Source organism: Peromyscus eremicus, chromosome 10 (assembly GCF_949786415.1).
Source record: "Peromyscus eremicus chromosome 10, PerEre_H2_v1, whole genome shotgun sequence".
Taxonomy (NCBI): Eukaryota; Metazoa; Chordata; class Mammalia; order Rodentia; family Cricetidae; genus Peromyscus; species Peromyscus eremicus.
Window position 1 is genome coordinate 86,557,893 of NC_081426.1, and position 27,285 is coordinate 86,585,177.

A 27,285-nucleotide genomic window follows, 5' to 3' on the forward strand; every position below is an offset into this window, starting at 1 on the left:
AAGCGCACACCTTAGCTCTTTAATAAATCAATAACATTAGGAAACCAGCCTTCTCTCCCACCTGGGCCACCACAAAGCCTTCCCGAGTTGCGTGGCCGTTCAGTTCTTGGTTCCCTTCGGAAAGTGGTTCCCAGGCTCCAGGTGGTAGGGGCCAGCAACTTGGACATCAGGTGCTGGGTAAAGAGTGAGTTGCCTGGGACACACGTGGCCACTGAGGACGGGAACCCATGCCCACGTTTCCGTCCTTGCCCCTTGCGCGCGGAGAGGCGCGCTCCGAGCCGAATCCCGCGCGGCTGGCTCGGGCAGGGGGTGGGGTGACCCTGTGGCTCCTGAGAACCGCTGGGGTGCGTGGCCGGTGCCTGGGCGCAGCCAACGTCCTGGGGGCAGCTTCTGAGGGCCAGGTACCTCCTCCCACTCCCGAGATCGCTTCTCCCTCCTCCTTCACACCCCCGCCCCCGGGACCGCGGCGCTCCCTCCCCGCACCGGCCAGTGAGTACACAAAGCGGCGGGTGAGGGGAAGCTTCGCAGGCGTGCACGGAGCAGTGAGATCACTGGCGTTATAAATATCCCGGTGCCAGCGCCGAGATCCGCTCGGGTGGCCTCTCTCTCTCCCTCTCCCTCTCTCTCCCCCTCTCCCTCTCCCTTCCCCGAGGCTATGTCCACCCAGTGCGGCGAGGGAGGCAGCGCCAGAGGCACACAGCAGCGCGGGGGCTACGGAGCCCGGAGCCAGCCCTGCAAGATGCACTTAGGACCCCCGCGGCCGGAAGAATGAGCTTGTCCTTGCTCTTCCTCCTCTTCAGCAGCCACCTGATCCTCAGCGCTTGGGCTCACGGGGAGAAGCGTCTCACTCCCGAAGGGCAACCCGCGGCTCCGAGGAACCCGGGAGACTCCAGCGGCAGCCGGGGCAGAAGTAGCACGACGTCTTCCTCGTCGTCGTCTTCTGCCTCCTCCCCAGTCGCAGCTTCCCCGGGCAGCCCGGGAAGCGGCTCGGATCACAGCAGTTTCCAGTGGAGCCCTTCGGGGCGCCGGACCGGCAGCCTGTACTGCAGAGTGGGCATCGGCTTCCATCTGCAGATCTACCCGGATGGCAAAGTCAATGGCTCCCACGAAGCCAGCGTGTTAAGTAAGTTGCTCACTCTCCAGCAAAACCTGTTTTTGGGAGGGACAGCCGGTGTTCCTTTGGGCCACAGTGGCACCTCTAGGAGCCCCAGCTTCTGGGACTCGGCTGATTCTGGAAACAGTTGGAGATCGTGGAGATGATGCGTCTACAGGGTCCGTGCACACGCACCCCTCTCTCTTGGGCAGCGGGCATGGCGCTTCCCCAGGTGGAGGTTACCCTGACGAGACAGGCAGCTGGTTTCCAGAATGCCCTGGCCGAAAAGACCAGCCTCTCACCATAGCTGAAGGGAAAAAAATAACGCAGGAAGTAAAAAATCTTTCTCTTGGTACAATTTCTTTTTACTTATGAACTAGAACTACTGCATTTTTCTTTAAGTGTCAAAGTATATCTCTTTTTTTTTCCTGTATACAATTCAGATTAGTTTCTGAAAATATCAGATCTGAGTATTTCTACCCTCCAACCACACATACCATATAAATATATCCCATATTATAGGTTTATATTAATATGTGTAACTTTACACGCATAGGCATATTTCACACACGTATACATATATATGTATACACACATACACCAGCTACACATGTCTACGTAGAATTTATATGCACGTACTGAGAGCAGAGTCCTACTTGCAAGAAAGCAACATGGTCTGAAAAACTGGACAGACAGTGTGATGACTGAGTCCGGGGCCGGGCTCATCAGTGTTTAGTAAGCTGAGACCCTGACAACACCTTCTTAGCCTTTGATACCCAGGGACATTTAGAAAGTTCTTAATTTTAAAAGAACCACAGAGGAGGCTGAAAATAGTTGTAAATTGAGCATAACTTAAAAAACAACCCAGCTTGGAAATTTTCTTTCTGAGCTCTCTTTCCTCTTTGCTTCCCCTCCACCCGCGTTCCCTCCACTCCACCCGCGTCCCCTCCACTCCATCCCGTGCTCCCTCCACTCCATCTGCCTCTCTGGACTATGCAGTGGCCGCTCGCACTCCTAGGCGGCTGAGGCGAGCAGTGATTTGGGGAGCTGTGTGCACGGGACTGGGGTTGTCTCTGTGGTCCCGCCAGGTATTTTCTCACTAAATTCAGATGGCTTTTTCCAGCAGGGCTTAGTCCTGATAAAAGCCACAGCAGGGATCTCTCAGACTCCCAGGGAGAACGGAAATGGGGCGAGGAGATAATGCTGTGCAGTCACCTGGCTTCTCTAGTCTTCCTGGTGGCTCCCAGGTATACCTCACCCGACCAGCGTCCCCCAGAGACTAGAATGCTTCCGTTTATTCAGCTCCAAGAACCGCAGGCTTTATTTGTTGGGTTGACAGTCTGCTGGGGCCTGTGGAGAGGGTTTGGAGATCCAAGCACAGGTGGGGTGGCTGGCTGACCAGCCTCTTTCAATGAGTTAAGAGGATCAGACGCCTGAGATCTGGCAGGAGCGTCCCCGACAGGTGCGGTTCCAAGCCAGCAGGCTGCTTGCTTTGTCTTTGGAGGGCTTCCTTTCAGCCCGCTGAGCTGCAGGTGGGGAGGCAGTGCAAAACAGAGGCTCCCATCCCATTGAGTCCCAGGGCTCCAGGATGCTCCACGTTGGATCCCCTCTCTTCACCTTTGAAAGAACTCTGGTCTTTGTTGATGAAGGGAACAGCCTGTTCTGGTTAAGGTGACTTTTCTGATGCTTCAGGGAGATGGAGAGCTGCCTTTTGTTTCAGTGTTCCAACTCACGCTCCTCATTTCGTAGGACTCAGTTCTACCAGGAGACACCAAAACTCAGTCTCCACTTCCAGCAATCTTCCTAGCTCTTGGAGAAAATCATTCTCTAGTTTGTTGCTGTGGATTTTATCCAGGAAACTGGCACCAACCAAACATAACCCTTGCTTGCTCAGGAAAGACCCAAAGTAGCAGGTAGCAAGTGGTAGGTTGGAGTCCCCGATGCCCGAGGTAGCTTTGGAGTGCTGGGGAGGGGGCTCTGATAGCAGGATGTCCTTTCTTCATGACAAAAGCACGCTGAAGTTAAATGTGGCTGCAGTTTAGGCCTTGCTAGAAGGGGATTTTCAGACACACAAATGAAGGAAAGTGAGAACAGATCAGTAGACTCAATTTAGGCTGAAGAAGAAACTGGCCAGCTATCCATTAATGCCAAGGGCCAATTTGTTTTAAAATCCTCAATGAAAGATGGCTACCAAACAACAGAGATGTATCCTAGGCAGAGACTGATAAATCTTTGTAAGTAGCATTTTCCTGACTCCCAAGCCCCCAGTTTTAAACAGTCATTCAAAGTTTAATTTGTCTTTCAAAAGCCTGGCTTTCATTCATTCTCCCATTCATTCACTCATGTACCCAATGTAGGGCACCTGCCTCAGGAAGTAGGAGCTTTGGGTTACTTCTGTACCACTTTTCTTGTTTGCATTTTCTCTGACCTTGCCTTCCACAGTTTTTTTCTTAAAGGAAAGCATAATTTAAATAACCACTGTCATAGTGATTGCTTTTGATGTTTGGACTTCCTAAAAACGCTCTATGAAATATTTCTATGTGCAGTGGGAAGGCATGGAATTTGGAAAGTTAACATGGCTCTTTACACTTCCGTAGCCATGGGAAAAAAGCAGCAGCTACTTGCAGTTGATTATTTAGTGTACTTTGAAGGTAGTGCTTGATAGATTCCTGAAATTTATGTAAACTAAGGTATTGACCTTGGACCATTACTTAGAATATATGTGGAAACATTTGTTTGTGTTTCACAGGAGAGGCCGGGAGGGCACTGCAGGAAAACCTCAGTATAAAAGGTTCTTTAAGATGCTACAATAAAACTTTTTTCTTTGGTCAGATAAAATGTCAATTTTTACTCAATTAGTAAATATATTTGCCAATTGCGAAGATTTGTTTAATTTTACTATCAAAATCATACTCTAGTCACAGATATTGAAACATCCCCTTCAGTGTATCAATTAGTAAGGCCCTGGTTTACCTCATTCAGTAGGGGCACCATACTAGAATATGCTATCTAGCTTATTGCACATGGGAAGGAAATACTGGGGAAAGATGGAGAAGATGAGGCTATGAGCTCTAACCTGGAAGAGAAAGGAGCAGCTGCTTTCACTTACAACCTGTCAAGTTTAGCTTGGATACAGTGCTATTGGTTAACTTACCTTGGGACCATTAAAACTGCGAAATCAGTATCAGTTCAGAGGAGTAAACTTTAGGTGATGACTACACAAAGCATTCACACAAAATATGAAAATTGCATTTACGTTTTGGTTAAGGGAGTCCTCAATTTTACATTTTGTTTTGAGAATCTGACTCGACTATCTGTTTTGGTGTCACACAGTCAGCAGATATTTTCCTAAGTTGGAGAAATGAGAATTTACTAGGCAGAGAAATTCAAGGGGAAATTTTGTTACTAATTTAATCAGCAGAGACTGTGCTAAATTGGATCATTCAATACTAAGATTTGATAACTTGGCAGAGCATAGCTGTTGCCATGGGTGGAAGTAGAGAAACTTCAGTGTCGCCATATTTTTCTTCGGGAATTTTCAGATATGTTATTGAAAGCTTCTGAACACATGTGACGTCTGTGTTGTTCCAGCTTTTATTCTCCAAGACCCCCCCACCATCAACAGAGCCATCTGATAGTTAGAGATCTAAAGAATAACAAGAAAGGAATCTATGTGTTTTCCTACTGAAGTAAACTTATTCATAAAGCATAATTTTCCTTTGAAGAAAGTAGATTAAGGACCAATGGTAGAGACACTAAAAAAGTTTTGTTTCCTCCAACCTTGATATCAGTCCTGACATTTTACTAAGAAAAGGCTTTCTCTCTCTCTCTCTCTTTCTCTCTCTATCTCTCTCTCATGAACTTTGAACATCTTGGGAAAGCTGGCACACCATCTTCAGTACCTGGCTATGAATTAATTTTTTCCAGAGTTCTCTACACCAATCCCCAAACAGGAGAGAGACACAATAATAAGAACAACTCAAAACACATGTCCCTACATGGCGGGGAGAGGTGTCCCTATGACAGTATAACATTGAAGACAGTCACTGGCTGGTCTGTGAGACAATTGCCTTCCAGAGTTTTGCTTAAGGGTACTGTTTTGACATTCACAGGGTGAACAGGAAATTTCCTTCAAGTTTATTATCACCGACTCCTAAAGATGAGGATACAGATAATACTGAGGTTTTCAAAGTTAGCGTTAGAGAAAGTTTTCTTGGGATGCATTAATTAGTGATATAATATACATAGGTTTAAAGTATTTCCTAGAATTCCTTAATGAGCTATTGAGATTTTCACTATAAAGTAGTAACATAGACAGCCTGTGCTCTCTTGGAAAGAGGAACAGAAAACCTGTTCATTGTGAGTTGTGTAGAATTGTGCCAGCATTCTAAAAGACAAGACAGAGTGAAATCATTATTGACATTAGTTTAGGAATTATGATCTTAAGAATGATTCCAATATTAGATTAAAAATTACATTCAGATTTAAAAGATCAATTCCAAAGTTGCCTGTGTGAAAAACAACTCTTATGTACACATACACTCACACACATACATACACACATATACACACACACACATATGCATGCATACACACATCTATAAAGCTTCCAGATACATAGAATTTTCTTAAAATTATATAATCCTTCCATTATCTGGCAATACATGATTTTTGAAATAGAATTTATCAGACAAACCCTGCAATGTAAATAAAATAACACTTTTACAGGCATTGTTTCATCATCTCCCCATACTTAGAATTAATTGAAGTGTAAATGTATATAATAAGCACATGTGCAGTGTGTTGAGATACAAGTTCACTGAGACAAAATGAGTCCTTAAAAGAAGATTCTATGATCGGAAAGCAGTAGTTTGATTAAACAAAGCCATAGGTGTTTTCTTCATTTGTTTGCTTTTTGTTTTTTAACCAAGTAAATATTTATAAAAACCATCTAATCTCAACATCTCAAAAGTTAGACTGAAAACATGAGAATTTGATCTCTGATACTGCCATATATTTTTCATTAATATATGATCTACTTATACTTATAAAGCTGAGCGCATCCATAAGGTGAACGGAAATTTCCTTCGAATTCATTGTCAAGGATTCCTAATAATCAGCTTATAGAAAATACTGAATTTTTAGAAAGTCATTTTTTTCTTGGGAGTGCATCAGTGTGTGAGTTAAAGCACCACTTAACAATCTAGAGCTGTGAGAACACTGGAGAAAACCTACTGAGACCTCATCTCTCAACCCTATTTGTCCCTGTTACGTCATAATCATTCCACAAAGAAGAGCTCCTGTGACGGCCTCTTCATGCTTCTGATCACACATGTTTATGCAGTGCTTCCAGTTTCATCCCCAATCAACTAAGTGTTTGAACTTGTTATTAAAGAGCTTTCAGCTTTGCTCTTTAATTCTCGTTCAAATATAGCTTTTTATCAGCCATGCTAGTCATAATTTAATAAAAATATTATTGTATCTCCATCTTTATAATTTAGTTTTATAAAGTTAAATATCCTACATGCAAGGTATACTTCAAATTTTAAAAAGTTACATACACCATGTATGTATACATATTATACCTGATATAAACTGATATCTATAACTTTACAAAGCATTCCCTGTGCTTTGCCAGTATCTGGTAAAATGATAATGCTTCTAAATCTTTGGGTGTGTATCACAGTCAGACAACATTTATATTAAATTCTATGCAAATTACATTTTAGAAACATTTTAAAGAAAATGATGTACAGGACACTAGTGTCTGTTAACACTCTCTTATATAAACAAAAACAGTTGAGTGCATTTGAAATTCATGAAAAGAAACACCACTAAATTGGTGCCTGCAGTTTTTCTGAAATGGTTTTCATACTCTGGGCTAAGATTTCAGAATAATAATAACAAAAATAGCTTCTCAGGTGTTCCTTTTTTCTGTGATATTTCTAAGTATTTTTAACAAAGCAAGCTGAGAAAGCAAGCAGTAATATCTGTGACGATGAGAGGTACTCAGCTTGTGTTGTGGGACCTAAGTCCTCAACAAATTGATTCATCTACATGTACTTAGAGTCCTTGTTAGGAGACTGAGTAATTTTACACACACATCAAGTACTGCCCGGGGAGATTGCTATTTCAATGAAGTCTGAAGGAGGTGTCACCTCAGCAGAGATCTACTGAGATCTCTAGTTAATGTGTATGCTTGAAACAGTTGTGACCAAGTGTGGAGATGTGCTTTTTTCTACTTTGTGTGTTTTTTTCTTTTTTCTCAGATCTAATGAACTGTATTATCTTGTTTATATATTTTTTCTTTTTTATAATTTCATACGTCTAACTAACAAGAATGTTGTCCTTGCTCATACTTGCATAAAATCTTTTGTGACTTTATTATTAATAATGGGCAGGTTTTATAACTATTTGCAGAACACACATTAAATCGTATTCACTCCATGAATTACAGTAAACAGTTTCTTGACTCGACACATGGTTCTTGAAATGACTGTACGGGATGAAGGACATTGCGTTGACGTGCGGACATGCTGTGTTATACATCGACAACGCTATAAAAATCATCACATTTATCTAGGAAATGATTTAAAATCTAGCACTTCTCAAAACATAATTCACCAAACAATTCACAGAAGTAGTAATAACTTATAATGTTTTCAGTATCTTAGGTGTAATTTTTATGGTTTTAAAGGACTGAATGTGGCATATGTGTATTTAAGTTCTTAAACTGTGATGATTGAAAGAAGGGGATTTGTGCTATGTAAGAAAGAATAATTTTCCAGGCTTTTGAATTTTTTATACCAGCTTTGAAGTCAGACTTGTGTTTTAATACTAAAAGTAGATCATCTTTGGTAGAATAGTAACAAATTAAGACTAAATTCAATACCTTTAGGATTTGAAAAGATTCTAATGTCATACGCTATTTACTAAAAGCCACCTACCACTTGCAAATACAGAATTATTGAGGAAGCAGAATCAGATTTCTGAATCTGGAAATAAGTCATCCGGAGTGTCCACTCAGATGGTAGCCATTCTTTAACATAGCGAATGTCACGAAAGGTCATTGTGTGTTCTTTTCTTTAATCACAGTAGTAAAGACTGAGAACAGTTGGTGTAGACATTGAATTCTTCACAGTTCTGTGTAGAAGAGTCTGTGTTTTATTTTGGGATTTTTGTCATCCTAGGTATTTTGGAAATATTTGCTGTGTCTCAGGGGATTGTAGGAATACGAGGAGTTTTCAGCAACAAATTTTTAGCGATGTCAAAAAAAGGAAAACTCCATGCAAGTGTAAGTAGAACCACTTTATATTTGTTAAAGGTGCTCTGGAGATTTTACATTTGTAACAAAGGTGAAGTGATTTTTTTTTTTTTCAAAATTAGTAGATAAGATAGACAATTTGCTTACGGAACTTAATTTTTTTTTTTTGGTAAAACTATATGTATGTATGAACAATTTTGTATGTGTCTGTAAGTAATCATTTGAACTGACTTGAAAATACATAGAACCTTTAAAACTGTAAAGGATAAATACACTTAGAAATAGCCTTGGCATACTGATTTCCATTGTTAGTTTCCTAGTAGGGTCTGGGTGAGACTTGTCACGGCAACATGCTATTCTGTTGCATTTTAACTTTCCATGTTTATCTGGTGGTCTGAGTGTTTAATAGATAGAGAGTCCTTATTTGATTTTATAAGTTATTCATGATGTCAAATGTGGTCTAAGTAATATACATTTCCATGTAAGCGAGTAAGAGACAAAAACCAAGACTGCAAATCCCCTTAGCTCCTAGAAAGAAATTGCACTGGATGAGCTAGGGGAATTTCCATCTTGTATTTTGTCACATCAAATATAATTACTTAATACTAATCTCGAATTGAAAATATCCCTTCACACTACTTTTACGTTTTACAGTCAGTTTACAAATTAGTTATTTCTTAGCTCTTAGTAATACAGATTCTGTTTATTTATATTAGTGTACAGGCTTCACACTTAAAAGTGATTTAGGTTTTTTGTGATATCAGATTTCTTTACACTAAATAATTTTAAAAGGCAATTATTTTTTTAAAGGCAGTCCTTTAATTAATAGTAAATGAATAGCTGACTAGTCCTTTCGCAATTTTTAAAGTAGATAGAATGTCTAAGTTAAGAGTGATATCAATGGACACTTCTTGGCCTTTTACTTTATAGACCTTTAAGAATCCAATCAGAATTCCACTTATTTCTATATGCAAAACTCTTACAGTTTCCTTTCCTTTGCATCTAAAGTAATCAATAACTTTTGAAGAACACTGTGGCTGTTTGGGGATTTAGTGAGATAGTACATAGAAAGTACTGAGGATAGCATTTGGTACCTTGTAAATTTTTAGTAAATAGTATACATTATTATATGCAATAAACTAAATATAATGTAGATGTAGCAAACCGAAATCTAAGATAAATGGAAACCCTTTGTTAAACTCTTTAGTCATTAATTTCAAAAATTATAAAAGCACTTTATTTCATTTCTGGGTTGTTTGCAAGGACTAACACAGTTTTTTTTTGTTGTTGTTGTTTGCTTGTTGTTAAATGATTGCTATGACTGAACAACTAAAAGTAACATTACATGTATTTAAAGGGGAAAATATTCTTTATCACCATGGGTAAAAGTCAGACATCTCATTTTGTTAAGAATAATATTTTAACCCTAAAAATTCACATCCCAGTTGGAAAGCAGTGACTTTCCCTGTTCTACTTTAAGGTTGTAAAAGCCTTCAAAATCTCAGCGTCATAATGTATAAAGCAAGTTAAAAAAAAAAAAAATCACCTCTTATGGGTTTGTTTGCTGTGGGATGAAAAAATCTTAACACTGAAAATATTCTGAGTTGTGTACCAGTGCAATACAAAAACAGATGAAACTTGGGCCGGCGTGAGGATAATTGCTACAGAAAGCAAAGTATTATAAATGGATGCCAATTAGAAGGGTCAAACCGAGAGGTTAGGATACATGATTCCTCTGTCAAATGCAAGTAACTAATTTCTAGAAATTTGACCCAAATGTCTAAGGATGACTGGTGGAAATAATGCAGATAACGCAAAAACAGCATCTGTTATTCTTTCTCATCTTGGCAGGCTGAAGTTATTTCATGGAATAATGACTTTTAGCCAGTACAAAGCAAGTCTTGCTCTTGTCACTCACTGGGGCTCTTTGATATAAAAGTCATTCTGATGACTTTGAGCCGAACCATAGATAAAAAATTAAGCCCTACGATTATGTCCAAACCTACATTCTCTTATCTGAGCTTTTGTTAGCACTTTTTCTCTAGATGGAAACCTAATTAAATTATGAAGTGATTTATTTTTAAAGAAGTCAAGTTTAGAAATAGCATTAATCATAGCAATTATCGGCTTTATGCCCAGCTGGTTTCTTTCCTGTTTTCACTGTAGCAGAATACGTTAAAAAACAGTCTTACAACTTCCAGTGTGTTTACTTGACTTGGTTTTGATATTTACAAAATTACATTATCATCCAAAAACCTAACTCACATTTACTAATCCTTAGTTTGTGAGTTACTTTATATTAATAATCTTGCAAAGGCATTAAAGAGTACCTACCTTTTGGCTTCTTCTTCCAAAGTAGAAGTCAACCAGAAGTGTAAAGCATCCAGGTAACTCTGGGGAAAGTAATCCCCCTACACTGAATCGTCCAGTTCAGTTCAGTTCTGCAAACGGAGATTAGTCACCAGGCAAGGGTGATGTACTTTCATAGTTCTGTAAAGACCTTCCACTCATATTGTCTCATCAGACACTGAGTCGAGGAAAAAGTTTGAGATGTTTAGTTATTTTCCTAAGGTTACACAGTAATGTGATTGAAGAAAACTGTACCATTTTCAAATTCCCTCTTTAAATATCCAAATGCTTTGTCGGTTCAAGTTAGTTTAAAAGAAAGCATTGTATTTGGGATCAAATTACTGTTTTCATGTGCTTATAGGAACTACCAAGTGCCTGATTTAGTAATATTTTCATACCATATGTAAAAAGTGAACATTATGGCACATCACTAAGAGCATTTATAGCACACTATTAACCAGCAAAGAAGAGGGAAATTCTATATTAGACGTGGAAAGTTGTAAATTAATTTCCGCCTTTTTCCCTTGGATTCAGAACACATTAACTTGGTCCTTGCTTCCCCTCAAACTCTCCAGTCCTTGGTTTTAGTCCACGGAGGAGGGGATGTGTCTGGCACAGAACTTTACAGACATACGTGTTGTTTTCCAGTGTGATGTTGTGTTTCTTAGGGAGGCTTTTTCAAGATGGAACTTTCCAAACAGAAAAGAACTACCTGGTTCCTAAAAACCTTCATGCACTGCATGCTACTTTCTTTGTGTACCCAACGATGGCACACTAAAGCAGCAGCCCTGGGCAGCATGAAGGAGCCAATACTGGTGCTGCCCTGAGTGTCCTGAGTGTTACTTTCACAATAGAAGTTGGACTTGAAACTCAAGCATGTGGACAGGTGGTGTTTCAAGCTCTCACCCCATCCCTTCATCTCCATGCCCCTCTCCTCAAAACCATTCTCAGATTCCAAATACACAGATAGCCAAATTCCTACCATGTGAGAGTCTCAACACTTTTTTTTTTAAAGAATCTTTTTCATTGAAAATAATTTTTTTCATCAATATATTCTGATTATAGTTTTCCCTCCCCCAACTCCTCCCAGGTGTTCCCTACCTTCCCACCCACCCAAATTCACACTTTTTGTCTGGAGAGAGAGAGAGAGAGAGAGAGAGAGAGAGAGAGAGAGAGAGAGAGAGAGAGAGAGAAAGGGTGTTATGGGCCGAAAGTGTATGGTCTTCTTGTCAAAATGTGCCAGGAGTTGTGGAGAACAGGAGACAATAGTTACTTCCCGGGGAGCCAGCAGGATTAGTCAGTCCCCACTATGGCTCTTAGTCTCTGTCTCAAAGTCCTCCAGACGGAGACCTTCTGAGAACAGGTGCCCTTTGTTGTCTCTTGTCTGTTCATGCTCTTTCTTCAGGTTTGGGGTCCTTAAAGAGAGTCCCACAGAGAACCTTTTCGGATTTTCCTTACGGAGTTCTGATGTGAGCACGAATCCCTCTGGGTGTGCAGCGAAGCACACAGACCATTCAGCCAGTTCCGCTCCACACTTGTGTCACTTTATTTAATGGTCCTGTTTTGTTTTGTTTTCCTTTTATGGGTGATACAAATAGGAAAACCATTTTCCTGCAGTGACTGCCCGCAGTGGTGGCTGTGTTTTACATGAGATAATATGTACAGAATAGTTGGTGTCGTGCCTGGAAACTATTATGACTCCCTATTTAAACAGATCTCCCAGAATGTGTTCTCTGGCAGCTGGTTGATGATCTTCAATCTTTCCTTCTGATTTCAAGGTCAAGTAGCTGTGACTCTTCAGTTATTTAGAGTAGCCCAAATCCTACTCGCCATTAGCCTTTGTTCCTTGGGGTCACACTTTCTATGCACACCAAAGTCTCTTAACTGTTAGGTTTTTCCTTTGGACAGGGAGTCAAATTTGAAGGCCAGATTTCCAAGCGCACATTGTCACAGTGGCAGGGATTCCTACTGTCACAATTATTCAGTTCTTTTGGAGACCTACAGTCCATTTTAGTATTTTAAACCCTAAAGAATTAAATCTTGGAAAAATTGGGCATCACATATGCTTCAACTTCTTCATGAAGCATGTACAGTAGCTTGTTACATATTGGGGAAAAGTCTGTTGGCTTAACTATGTAGAGAAAAGCATGTGGTCAGATGGTTATTTTCTTATGTCTCAGGGTTTTAGGGGATCATGTTTGGAAGGAAAGCTAATTGCGGAGTTTACGAAATAGGCTTGGAATGTGTGTTGATCAGCCCTGGGTGAGGACGAGAACATCCTCCTTTCCTGGGTTCAGAGGATGCCAGCTGGCTGGCCTCAGAGGAGAGGCTGGACTGGACTTCAGGTGCTGGGGGCAGTGAGGAGCATCCAGCAGCCCCCTAGCTCAGCATGTTTACTAAAAGGGGAAACAGAAAGACTTGAGCAGTACTTACTGTCATCACTTAGAAAAAAAATAAAACCCAGTAAGACCCACTCTTTCAGTCAAGACTGTGGTTTATATCAAAGCATTTGTTTAGAAACGTCCTTTGCACTGTAAGAACGGTTCATTTATATGGAAAAACGAGAGGTCCAGTAATTTGGGATCAAAAATGAGTTTGGGGTTCTGCCTGTGCAATTACTTCCCTTATCTGACTTTAATTTTGTCTTTTGTAAAGTTGATAAGAAGGACTTTTTTTAAAAGAAATTTGGGCAAAATGAATGGACTTGTCGCTTCAAAATCCAAGTTGCGTAAAGCAAGTAAGAGTGTGAGATTTCTCTGATGGTTTAGGGAAAGATACTTAGCATTTACCAGTATTTAAAAATGGAAGGACTTCAGAGCAAGTGCAATGCTAAAGTGAGGAGAGAGTCTCAGCTTTCAGTGTTATGGAAAGAACTGTAATCTCTGTCAGAAGAAGAGGTGAGAGGCACATACCTAATGTGGGACTTCAGGCGGACCATGTCTTGACCCTTCTGATTTAAAGCCAAATGATAGTGTTTGAGTTATTGAACGAGGTAAACGATGCATGCTAATCACTGGCTATGGAGTAGTGCAGTTTTACGGGGCCATTGAAGACACCAGAAATGAAACGCCTGTTTTCTAGCCTCCTTCTCCATACATGATCCTTACCTCACCTCCATCACTACCATCTAGTAAGCAGCTGGTGACCCAAGTCCAAGCCTTCATCTCACACCCACTAAAGTCGAGTCTCTGGAGATGGAGCCAGGGGCACAAGCATTTTAAACCTGCTATCGGATTAATATTTTTGAAGTTATATTGATTTCCTTTAAGTTGTTTATTTTTTAGCCATTTAAATATGTGTCTAAAATTTATAAGCTCTCTGAGGTTATGTAGAACCAAAATGTAAATCTGCTATCTGGTTGATTTTTTTTTTTCAGACAATTCCCGCAAGAGGAGAGGGAGGTCTCATGCTTGGCGTTTGTCACTGTATTATTAAGTTGGTTATTATTAAGCCCAATTTAGACATTTCTTTGGTTGCTCAATAGGAAGAAATGGGATATAGAATGGTAAGATGATCAGTGTCAAACAGGACCTATGACCTTGCCAGGATAGCACAGCAGGGTTACCATGGGCCTCATATGACTTATATGGTAAAGGGTAAAGGGCGGCTCCTTTGGGCGCACATTGCCCCACATCAGGGCACAGCTGTACACATAGCCTGAGCTTCCGGCACATTCTCCAGCAACAACATTGGTAGAAGTAGAGGTGGGAGCCCAGCAACACTGAAATGGGGTAGAGGAACTAGAAGCTGGGGTCCATGCTTCCAGGAAACTGCCTAAAGCACACGATTTGTCCAATACATGTTTTCATTGCAATGTATAATAACGTTTTACTTATTTGAATTAAGCTAATTATTTTTTAAATTTATAACTTTTAGGGGAAAGAAACCAATTAATGAAAAAAAAAGGAGTAAAATAAATTAAGATTAAATACCTTGTAAACTCCACATGTTAGGAGTTCACTCCAGTTGACATCTCTTTCATGCACGACATTTTCATCCATAGTTGTACATTTTGAGAATTGGTATTTGCGTAGCCCTGGTCTGGAACCAGAGACCCTTGGCTTCAGCTTTCCCAGTGCAGGGAATTACAGGTGTGTAGCATGGACCTTTAAAAAGCATATGTAATTTGGAATGGATCCCAAGCTGTGAGAACAGACAGTAGCGTCAAAACACTACCATTACTTGTTTTTGTTTTAAAATTTCAACATACAAAGTATTAGATTTCATTATACTTTCCAATAAAGCTTGTTATTATTCATTTCCTCTTTCCTTCTCTCAATACTCCTGACCAATTCCTTGTAATCATCTACTGATCCCCAAGGCTACTTCTGTGTCTCATGCCTGCTACCACACTCAAGTTCTGTAACACCTCCCCCAGTCTCCTTTCTGATTTTGTCACCTGTACCCACGCTTACCTTTCACATACACTAGTAAAAATGCCAAACAATTAAAGAGAACATGTGAATTTAGCCTTTCTGTGAATCAATTCCCTCACTTGATGTAATACTCTCTGCCAAATGGTTGAAATTTTCACCATTTCATTATTCTTTGCAGCAGACCAAAATTCCATTCTGTGTATGTACCACATTTTCATTATCTCTTCTTCTGTGGGTAGTCTTCTGGGCTGGTTGCATTTTCTTGCTATTGTAATAATGCAGCAATAAACACAGATGTGCAAGTATCTTTATGGTAGGATACAGATTTTTTTTTTAATGCCCAGGGAAGTATAACTGGGCCCTGTAGTAGTTCCATGTAGATTCCCATAGTGTCTGTACTAGTTCATAGTCCCGTCAGCAGTACCTAAAGGTTTCTCCTTCCTCCATCTCCACCACCACCGCCTGCTGACATCTGATTTTGTTTTCTTTCCATTCTGACTGGGATGAGATGAGACTCAAAGCAATTTTGTTCTGCAGCTCCCCGATGGCTGGTGATGTCGGATGCTTAAAAAAAAAAAAATACATATGGGCCATTTGTGTTTCTTTTTGGAGAATCGTCTGTTCATTTCACACGCCCAATTATCAACTGGCAGTTTTTGATTCTTTTGGTGTTTAACTTTGGCAGTTCTTTATGTGTTCCAGATATCTGCAGCATAGTTGGTGAGGACTTTCTTCTGTTAGGTAGACTTTCTGATAGTTTTTCTTCGTGTGCAGTGACTTTCCAATGTTATGTGATTCCACCTGTTGATTCTTGGGGCTGTATCCTGTGCTAGTGGAGTCCTGTTCAGAATGTTCTGGCCAGGAGCTACAACTTGAAATACATTCCCTGTCATCTTCTTTGGGCAGTTTCAGGACCTTGGATTTTCAGTTGAGATCTTTGATCCACTTCACAGGTATGTTTGTGCCGCACGAGAGATGTGCTTCTAACTTAATTTTTTCAGGTAGTGATCGGTTTTGCCAGCACAGTCTGTTGAATGGACTTTTTTTGAGCCCTTTGTCAAAAACTGGGTAGCCATCGCTGAAAACACAATGTTTGGTAATAAAAACTTCTTGCTGTTGTTGGCAGTATATCCCCTCCCTCTTTGTAATAATTTGGATATTCAAGCAAACATAATTTAATTTGTTTAAGTTTTACTTGTTTTGACAGTTAGAAATAGTAAACTACAATAAATTAGTTGATTTGAATACTTCACTTTAATGTTCAACTTGGGGTCTCTTGATTGTAACTTGCCTAGATGCTTGTAAGATGAGCAGAAATTAAAAAGAAAAACACAGATAATTTAATTCATTAAAGAAGATTGGAAGGGCATATGTGCCTGTATAGTTTTTCCCTGTAAAAGCTGCAAATAGCATAGCATTTGGCTCCATAGTCAGCAAACAAACAGCTATCGAATCAATTAAAACATATATTTGACACAAAGATAGGAGTAATTTTGTCTTTTCGTCTTCTTTCTTTTTTTGAGACCAGTTCTCATTGAACTCCTGGCCGTTCTCCTGCCTTCGTCTCCTGGATGCTGAGATTACAAGTGTGTGCCACTCTGCCCAGCCAAAACAGAGAGCTGAGGCTTTTCTGCCCTAGTGACAGACAGTGGTGGGACACCGAAGTTATGAGTCCTGATTTCCGTGGCTAATTTAGCATTTGATTCACCTGCCTATATCATACCTTCGATAAATGAAAGTGTGCATGCCAACTTCACTCCCCCGTCAGGGAAATAATGCATTTCTATCATTTAAAAACTATATACTTTGTTTTAAAAAATGTCCTATAATTTAAAGCAGAATGTAACGTGAAAATGACCCTAGTGACACTCAGTCCTAAATGAAATGTTTCCATCAAACCCCTCTCCTCGGTGCTCAGGAAGCTGTGCAGAAGAGGAGGCAGAAAGACTGTAAGAGCCAGAGGGAGTGGAGGACGCCAAGGAAACAGTGTCTCCCAAATACAAGGACTCACACACATATAAACTCATACAGACATGGGGCCAGTGTGCACAGGTCCAAACGAGACAGGATCCCAGTGCTGAGAGGTGCATGCAAGCTCCTATCTCTAACCAAGAAGCTATCTCCACTAGACAATGTGCTTGTAAAGAAGAGTTAGTTTTTCTCCGGTGGGATCTCATTGGGCACACAAATCACACCTAAGTACAGGCCCCATGCCCCGTGGTAGACACCAACACAAAAGGAACTCGAAGGTACTTCTGTAGATTTTATTTTTTGTCTCATATTGCTTTGTTTGGGCATTTAAAAAGATCTCACTGGTCTTTCGCTTGTAAATTATGGTTTCTGATTTTTGTTTTTATGGGTTTTGTTTGTAGGTGCGTGTGTATTTCTTGTGCTTTTTTTGTTTTTAACTTTTTTGAAAATTCTAATTTGTTTTATTTGCCAGTGTGTTTTCTAAAGATAAAGAAGTCATGGTGTTGGATGGGTGGGGAGGATCTAGAAGGACGTGAGAGAGGGGAAACGGTGATCAAAATATATTGTTTGAAAATATTTTCAATGAAAAAAAGTGAAGAAAATTACTCTAGAAAGTTATTCTCCAAGGGTTTTTTTTTTTGTTTTGTTTTGTTTTTGTTTTTTGTTTTTTGTTTTTTGTTTTTCGAGACAGGGTTTCTCTGTGTAGTTTTAGTGTTTGTCCTAGATCTCGCTCTGTCAACCAGGCTGGCCTCGAACTCACAGAGATCCGCCTGGCTCTGCCTCCCAAGTGCTGGGATTAAAGGCATGTGCCACCGCTGCCCAGCCTCTCCAAGGTTTTAAAAGAATAATTGTATTCATTTTGGTAAATGTATATGTATTTTGGTAGGCCCACATTTCTCCATCACTCTGCTCTGAGGTACTCCATGCTGACCATTGTATCAGACATTTTGTTTAGTCACCACCTTACCTGTGAGAAGGCGAGGCTACTGACAGGACCTGTCTGTCCTTCAAGACAAAACTAGGTTTCCTAATGAAAAAGGCCATGGAAAGATTTGTTCAAATAATTCTGGTATATCATAGATGGGATTTTTCAGACAAAACACAAATTAGAAGTCAATTACGAAAATCCAAACAGTTTGATTCTTTTTACTCCAGCCTTTTTACTCAGTGAGGGGCTGCATACAGTGTATGGGACTTTAGCACGCTGTTATCTCTACTTGGTGTGATCTTTGAAAGATGGGCAGCCTCAGAAGCCATCACCTTCCCAAATGAACCTCAGAGCATGAATCCTTCAGAAAGTGGAGGAAATCTCTATGCTGAATAATGTTAGAGGTTGGATCAAGAGGGTTTTTCATTCTACGACAGAACTAATACGTGTTTTTAAACATGGTGTGTGTGTGTGTGTGTGTGTGTGTGTGTGTGTGTGTGTGTGTATGCAGGGTCACATACCCACACTCACGTGAACATGTGCACACGTTCATGCGTCAGACACTTTAAAAGGTGACCTGTCTTTACTTCCTTAGAGACCATGAGTGTAAACAAGACTAAATAATACAGCCCACTTCAAAAACCGGACATAGCTTTGTGTGCCTGTGTTATTTGGCAACATTGTAAAATAAAATGGCTTATGTTGGTGCTTGAGATGCTAAGGATTAAACCGAGAGCCTTGCACATGCTAAGCAACCAAACATTGATCCATCTGCAGCCCTGGCCTGTTATTCTTTGTAACAAAATGCTTTATGTCTTTCTAAAATAGTTTTCATTTTATGGAGCCACAAACAGCTGAGGTGGTTAAGGTTTTCATTTTAAAATGTAACTGGAAGCCAGGTGTGGTGGCACATGCCTTCAATCCCAGCATTTGGGAGGAAGAAGCAGGCAGATCTCTGTGGCATTGAGGCCAGCCTGGTCTACAGAGTGAGTTCTAGGACAGCCAGAGTCATGTAGCGAGACCTTGCCTCAAAAAACCATAAAATAAAATAATCTGGGTCAGGAGTCCGAGGCTGTCTGATTCCTGTGAATTTGAGGCTAGCCTGGTGTACATGGAAAGTTCCGGGGCAGCCTGGGGTACATAGTAAGACTCTGTCTCACAAAAGTATTAAAATCATACCTATGTTTATTTACACCAGAAGGGAAACCTTTTAAAGAGCTGAGCAGCTATAGAAAAAATTTAGATTGAATTTGTAAAGAAAGTCTCTTTAATAAAAACTGGGAACAAGTAATGTGCTTTTTCCAAAGCCATGTTCTTACAGCAGCATCCTTGGAGTAGACACGGGCTGACAGTTTGGGAGTTAAAAGACACAACGAGACGATGCCACATGTGGGGATAGTCCTGTAACACACCTGTTTCCAACCTAGCAGATCCAATGCAGAATTCTACCGGTCTGGTGGAATAGCCGTCTATTCCTTCATAGCCACTGGAAGAAACTTGTATGACCCCAGTGTAAAAGACGTGGTGATTCTGTTGCCCAAAAGTCAACATGTTGTTGGAAATGCTCTGCTGTGAATTTTCCTCTCATTGGTTTCTTCCGATTTGCAGAAGCAAAAAAGAAAAAAAAAAAAGAGTTTGTGGGACTCAGTAACTGATTCGTGTAAATCTCCTTGCAGGAGCCAGGCTTTCAGATTTCAGTGTGCGATCTGCATTGCAGGGGAAAGTTATTGTATTATTAGGAAAAGCAAGGAACAGAACACCTTTCTACCCAGAAATAAACCATAAGGGATAAAAGCCACCCACTATTCTCAAACCCAGGAGCTCTGTGCAAAAGGGACCCTGAAACTGTAAATCTTGGTAGCCTGGACTAGTACAGGAACTCCTAAGCCATTCAAGGTTTTGGGCTCTTGTGTGTTTGATGGGAATAATAGATCCTTATCCTAGGAAAATGGGTTGATTATCACAGAAGCCACGTAGGCAGAGCTTCTGCATAGGAACTAAATAGGTAAGAGCTCAGGAGGCAGTACCAGGCCACGGCAGGAAGACTGATGCACGCCTATACTGTTCCCCCAACATATTCCTCCAGATGTATCCATTTGGCAAACAAGCTCTTTGGGAGCTGGCACTGGCCTACTTTATCGACCCCATCTCTTGTCCTTTCCAACATATATCCCAAATGGAAGTCACACAGAATGACTTATCAGTGTTCACAGCGTCTGAACACGCATTCCTGTTTCCTGGAGGTTACTCATATGCCTCCTTACTGTCTTGCTTACCACTTCCACTGTTACCATTGTACTCCCTGTACACGGGGGACGCATTTCCTTACAATAAGCTGTACCTTGGTGGGTGTCAGCTCTTCCACCTTCCTGTGCGTTTGGAAGCTAGCTTGTCTGTGAGGATGTATAAGATGCAGGTGAATCGCTGCTAATGATGCTGATGACTTTTTTCTTCCTGGCATCAGATGTACTTTCTTGAACCACATATGTGAAGATATATTTTTTCCTGAAGAACTCTAACACATGCAATATTAATAGAGCCATATGCCACCCCTCTCTCGGCATCAAGAATCACACTGATAACTCTGAAAATGTGTGCTTGTTTCAAAAGAATCATATGACCCTGCTAACTGCATTCCTGGTAGGATCTTGACCTTCTGCAAACCTGAATGTATTTCTTATTAGGCAATTGTTTCTTAGTAATCTAGTTCTATTTTTTTTTTTTTTTATTACTTGGAGGGGAAACTCCTATGTTAAGACATTTTAGATACAGATTTCAAAGTATTTTAAAAACAGTAATAGTATTTATATGTATTATAATGAGAATTTATAATACTTAAATCCAATAGTCCTGGTATTTGTGTAAACAATGACAACATATATCCTAAACATAATGAATAAAACATAGTGTTACAAAGATAAAGTAGGATTATAGAAACACACACACACACACACACAGACTTTAAAAGGAACATATCTTTATAAAAGGGAACCGAGTAGCAGAGTAGGAGGGTCCTAGAGTCACAGAATTCTTGGGTTTTCAAGACTTCGTACTTAGATGTATTATAAGTATTTGTGTGCTGAACTATTGTCGCAACTTAAATGTCCTCTTTTCCCCTCTCTAGGCTAAATTTACAGATGACTGTAAGTTCAGGGAGAGATTTCAAGAAAACAGCTATAATACCTATGCGTCCGCAATCCACAGAACTGAAAAGACGGGGCGGGAGTGGTACGTGGCCCTGAATAAGAGAGGGAAGGCCAAGCGGGGATGCAGCCCACGAGTCAAACCCCAGCACGTCTCCACCCACTTCCTACCCAGATTCAAGCAGTCTGAGCAACCTGAACTTTCCTTCACGGTCACTGTGCCAGAAAAGAAAAAGCCACCTCGCCCGGTGAAACCAAAGGTCCCCTTGTCGCCACCTCGCAGAAGTCCCAGCCCAGTGAAGTACAGATTGAAGTTTCGCTTTGGATGATGCCATCTCAGCCTTGTGGGAAACCACTCTTCCGCCTCAGGACCTTCTACAGGCATCATGGAGCCCTGAAGGAAACCTTCGGACGCAGTGTCCCTCCGTCCCTCCGCTGTGCTTACACGTGTGGAAGTCAGGCCATTGTTTCACTTTGACTGGAACAAAACCGCTTTATTTTTTTATTTTTATTTTTTATTTTTAATTTTAAATAGATACAGAAATGGGATTCTCTGTAGTGATCCAGGGAACACATCCCTTCAGCTCAGTAAGGTATAAAGACTTCGTGATTAGAGGATGTTTAGCATTCTACGTATTTAGAATGTTCCATACCCTGGACTATATGTATTTTTGTGACTTTTACAGATCAACCTGAAAGAACAAACATGATACATTTTTATTTTTGTTTTCCAAAGAATATTTTAATGCAGATAAAATATTTTATAAACTTTTGTTTTTTTTTTTAAGGTACCTCTACATTGAGCATATTTTCTTACTTTTATTATTTTAATTAATGTGCCACAAGCAGTCCATTTATTGCTGTTCGTGGATTATAAACATTTTGATTGATTGTCTGGTAGCATGTGGCTCTCCTTTGCATTTTTTTTCTTCATTGCATTGTTTACTTTGTTGTAGCCATACCTCAAGCCGCGTAAATTTAGTTCTACATTTTAAAATGTTTAAATGTGCTTCCACAGCCCCAGAGTCTCAGCTGGGAGGTGTGTATTGTGTATTAAGTCACGGCGTTCTGTGGAATCCTGCCATGTCAGTGGCTGGGCTCTCACGATTAGAAGGAGGACAATATGAGAACGTTCTGATGGATTTCAAGGTTGGATGTAAAGAAAAGGACGGAGGCAAAAGCACAGGAAGTGTGCAGCATCTGCAGCGATCTCATTCTGTCTCTTTTGCGTCTCCTTTTACCTGCCCCTGCCCTCGTTCAAGAACAGCTGAAGGAATACATTTTATCCTGTCCATCAAGTATACACCGTGAAACTGGAGTGCTTAAAAACACTTCTGACTCTAGTTGTCCTTACTGTACAGACCCACAGAGAGCAACTAATCAGGGTGTGTGCGAGGGTGGGTGCGTGCATGCGTGCGTGGGTGCGTGTGCGGTGTGTGTGTGCGTGTGTGTGTGTGTGTGTGTGTGTGTGTGTGTGTGTGTGTGTGTGTAGATGAATCACTGGCCAGGTATACATGTTGAGACTCATGGTCAAAAATACTCCTATTATTCAATCAAATACCTTTGAGCTTTCTATCCTAAAGGTAAGGAGTGGAGCGAGTGAGTCTGCTCTGCTATAAGAAAATCTGATGTCATCTGACATAGGAGCTTAATTTGGGAATTTGATACATTGAAAATGACACTTCATTCTCAACTCAAATGCCAAACACTGGACGGGAATCACAGAAAGTTTACAAAGAGTTACAAAATTTATTTTCTTGAATAATCATTTTTATGGAGATCTATGAAATACAAGTGTTCATCTTATATTCATAAATGCTGCAATAAAAATGTGCATATGACCATTAGCTGTGTGTCTTTCATAGAGCAGATGCATTCACACAAGTCTGTGCTTTATACTCCTGTATATTGGAGGAATACTGATAAACATTTTACTTAAAACCAAGTATGGCTTACTCCGGTACACACACTAAGACACATCAAAATTGAACTCAGTACCCCACATACAGGTTGCATTGTTTTAATGGGAACAAACTGTACATGTATATGTTATGTGTAATATACCCAGAATGAAAATATCATGCATGCAGTCTAGAAGTTTGTTATAAAGCCAATAATTTCACTAAGTACCACACTTAACACATGATTTTTTTTAAATAATGAATTGCTCCAAATTTAAATTAGCATATACTTTAGAATACTCCTGATTTAAATGAGACAATGGCATTTTGCACAGAACAGGTTCCGTCCAACTCCTGTAGCGCTACACAGCCCTACCTACACAGGACAATGTTACAAACCCTTTTCTAGCTTATTTAAATGTCTTGTTAAAAATTGTGAACTATTTATCCAGTTATTAGACTACACAGAGAAGCAGAGATTAGGAATCCTGTTAATAAATGGGGAAGAAGCAGATGACAGTTAACAAATTAATATATGCACCAAATCAACTAAATACCACTCACACTTTATTGCAAGAAGTGTAGCTTATCTTGCACTTTGAGTTTGATTTAATTAACATATGAAGGTTGAATTAGGAGAGCAACCAAATATATATTATATACAAGTCAGGATTCATTAATTTCAGAATTTAGAGCCATACTGAAATTGAAAAAATAAATTAAATTACACTTATCTGAAGTTTGCTGGCAATATACGGTTATATTTAATTAATGCACAGTTAAGCCAAAAGCTTCAATTAAGTGAATCATGTACAGTTGATTTGCATATGTACAATTCCTTCTTATTTTTATTTTTTTTCAAGACAGGGTTTCTCCATGTAGCCATGGCTGTCCTAGAACTCCCTCTGTAAATCAGGCTGGACTCTAACTCACAGAGAGCCACCTGCCTCTGCCTCCCAAGTTTAAAGGTGTGTGTTACCACAAGCATTTTTTTTTTGTTTTATTTTGTTTTTTTCTTTTTAAATAACTAGCTCATCTCTTGTCAAACAAACCTGCCTGGTTATGATCCTGTTCATCCAAAAGTGTTAATATTTAGGATGCCAGTTTGTGCCAAACAGATAAAAACAGATAATTCAGTTTTGTCAATTGTTTTAAGTTCCCAAAATTCTTTTTGTGGAACATATACAGAGATAAAGAGAGGAGTCCAAATAAGATGATCAGCATTGTAGTTCCCCAAATCAACCTTTGCTCCCTTCTAAGGAAACTAATTGTAGATAACTGAGGATATAAATCACTTTCATCCTTGTACCTGAATTATAGTGGCCCCACAGTACAAAGTTGTGTGATAATGATAAAAGACACTGACAAGAGTCATTTCCAAATAACAGTCTAAGGAATTAGAAAGTACAAATCAGAGAGGCAAATTAATTATATAAATTACCTACAAAAATGTTTTAAAAGGAACTTTTAGGTAAAGCATGATGGCTCTCAATTTATCTTCTTTCAGTTTTTAACCTAGTTGTACAAAGTATCACTGTGTTGGAAGCCATATTTTCCTCTTACGAAGACAGAGAGAATTACTTCCTACTTGGAGCTCTTTTTGTTCTGTTTGAAAGTCTCGGTGTTAGAAGAGACAAAAGGCAGTGGAAGCTGTCTCACACCTAACCATCTAAGACAGTGGTCCCCACCTTCCTCATGCTGCGACCCTTTAATACAGTTCCTCATGCTGTGGTGATCCCCCCAACCATAAAATTATTTTCCTTGCTACTTCACAACTGTAATTTTGATACTGTTATGAATCATAATGCAAATATCTGTGTTTTCATATGTTCTTAGGTGACTCTTGTGAAAGGGTCATTTGACCCCCCAAAGGGGTCATGGCCCACAGGTTGAGAACCACTGATCTAAGCTGTACTAGGTCGTTCAAGTGTGCCTCAAGTCATCAAACCACATTTACGTAGTTATAAGTTACCAGATATGGTAGTTAATAAGTCAAGAGCTCTTGAATACTTCCCAGCCTAGTACGTTCACACCACAAGTTACTCAGGCCTAGCCTGACCTCTACCATTTGGTCTTCAACACCATCTCCAGCTTTATTACAATAAATTGTACAAATTTTAAAATATTAACAATTCTAGTTAGCTCTGCCAGGGAACTCCTACAGCTGAGAAGTGCTTTTAGTGAAGTGGCTGGATACAAGATAACTAAAAGGAAATCAGTAGCCCTCCTATAAACAAATGATAAATGGGCCGACAGAGGAATCAGGGAAATAACACTGTTCACAGTAGTCACAAATATAAAATATCTTGGTGTAACTCTAACCAAGCAAGTGAAAGAACTGCAACAAGGGACAAGAACAATTCTAATTAAGTTTTTAAAGGGACATTGTTCTTCTTTAGATTCAACTAATAATCAACATCTGGATAGAACAGGGGAATCACATGAAAAAAAAGTCAATGGAGTAAGAAATACATGTAATTTAAAAGACCCATTCTTAGTTGAAAAAAAATTGCTGGGGATAGAATCAGCAGAAGAATGTTCATTAGAATGCCGAAAGTTCTGTGTGTGATCCCTAGAACTAAACAACTGACCAGGAGTGATATTGGATTAATAGACTTAAAACATTGAGGTCATACCTGAGTTCAGAATTTTATGGATAGGGAAAGTGTGAATTAATACAGAAGGCAATGGTTGGAGCGGCATCATTGGTCACAATAAATAGTTCTCAGAACCCCACACCATCTTTTAATGTTCCTTTTGTGATGATAATTCCATAATCTGCAAGCCTTCAAGAAATCTATGAAGGACTATGAGGAACTCTTTCTTGACATCGTTCCTCCGAATAAGGACAGCTCACCACACAATATCCAATCACTGTTTTCTTACTCTTCAGTCACTCAGGAAGCTTTCTCTAAAGTTCTTCCTTGTGCAAGACACTCAGCTAATGAGCTATGTTTGATTTGCCCAGTACTTATGCAATATATTCTTTGTGCTCTCTTATTTTTAAATTCTAGGAGCATGTCTGCACTTACTGTACTTTATAGTCTGACATTAGGCAAATGGCTCTTAAGAAATCCTCATAGCTGGTAGTGATTTTGAATATGTTTCTGTGACATACTTTGTAGAGGTCACTGGATATGTGACTTATTCACAGAGCTTAGTGTACACAAGAGGTCTAGGTCCCTGGTATATTATTTAGTCTTTCAAAAATTTTAGCATGAATTGATTGACGAGTAAGATGTACTTGAGGAAATCTATCCCAGGTAAGAGAATGTCATGTTAGGTGTATGATAGCTCCTTCAGTATGAGTGAGAAGCCCCACTCTCCTTGTCACTATACTTAGATTGTTTACATGCAAATTGTAAGACCAAATTAAAAATGCCAAGCATTTATGAGCTGCTCTAGGTACCAGTACATTAGTCAGCACGTGACACTTCAATTTCATTGACCATCATAAAGTAGGTTACTATGCAAATCCTGATTTTTTTTTTTCCTATTTGTAAGGCAAACAAGCTGCCTAGTGAGATGTCGGTAGGTATCAGTGGGGGAGTGCGGACATTCCTCTTTTGGTAATTTATTTCTAGATGTGTTTTCTCCTTTCTCAGATAAACTCTCTCAGAGAAGACTGAGTTTTTCTGTACCCTACAGTGAGATTAGTGAATGCATAATCACACAGTGACAGGTCCCGTTCCAATGTGTTTCTCATTAAATTCTCTGTCGTTCCCTCTGTGGGAAACTGGGAAATTTATCAGATTTTCATAGAGGGAGGTGAATTTCTGCTGAGGAGGCAACACGACTTCTTTGACTCTCCAGAGAGCAATTATGGCTGGGCATCCACCAGCAGCAGCAGTTCAGTATTTTATGGCCAGCTTTCTGTAGAATGTGTGCACTCCACACTCTGACACATGCTGTATATTCACATTTTTTTAAAAGTTCGCTTGTTGTCCTACAGCTACCTCCACAAAGGGCCCCCGAGAGTAAGTGTACCTGCAGACTAGATTAATAAATGTATAAAAATATGCTGCTTCTACAACACTCCCTATTCCCACAGAGTACCTGAGACAATGCGTTTAAATTTTGGAGAGGAAAAACAGCATACAAGGAGGACATTCTCCATCAATGTCAATGCTGTTTTTCTGCATAAAGGATGCATTACAATGGGGTGAAGGCATGTTTTTTGCTTAGTGAAAGGATAACTTAAATCATCTACATCACTTCTACAAACAGCGTGTGAGGGCTGGAGTTCCTGCAAATGATGAT

General features: G+C 39.9%; 1 protein-coding gene across 2 annotated transcripts; it reads left to right on the plus strand.

The window, feature by feature from the left end:
* The first annotated feature begins 305 nt into the window (after positions 1-305).
* Positions 306-22,526, plus strand: Fgf5 (fibroblast growth factor 5). 2 transcript variants are annotated; one of them, XM_059275238.1, is made up of 3 exons: positions 306-1,123; positions 8,284-8,387; positions 21,106-22,526. In XM_059275238.1, exons 1-3 carry the CDS (start codon positions 769-771, stop codon positions 21,451-21,453), a joined length of 807 nt encoding a protein of 268 aa, XP_059131221.1. In that variant the 5' UTR covers positions 306-768; the 3' UTR covers positions 21,454-22,526. The 2 variants fall into 2 exon arrangements, with proteins under 2 accessions (XP_059131221.1, XP_059131222.1); XM_059275239.1 differs by lacking the exon at positions 8,284-8,387 and having other exon boundaries at positions 21,106-21,213.
* Positions 22,527-27,285: the final 4,759 nt, after the last annotated feature.

Coding starts and splice junctions, on each gene's coding strand:
- Fgf5 (XM_059275238.1), top strand. CDS start 769: ATGAGCTTGTCCTTGCTCTTCCTCCTCTTCAGCAGCCACCTGATCCTC. Junction 1,124..8,283: donor CCACGAAGCCAGCGTGTTAA/GTAAGTTGCTCA, acceptor TTGTCATCCTAG/GTATTTTGGAAATATTTGCT. Junction 8,388..21,105: donor AAGGAAAACTCCATGCAAGT/GTAAGTAGAACC, acceptor TCCCCTCTCTAG/GCTAAATTTACAGATGACTG.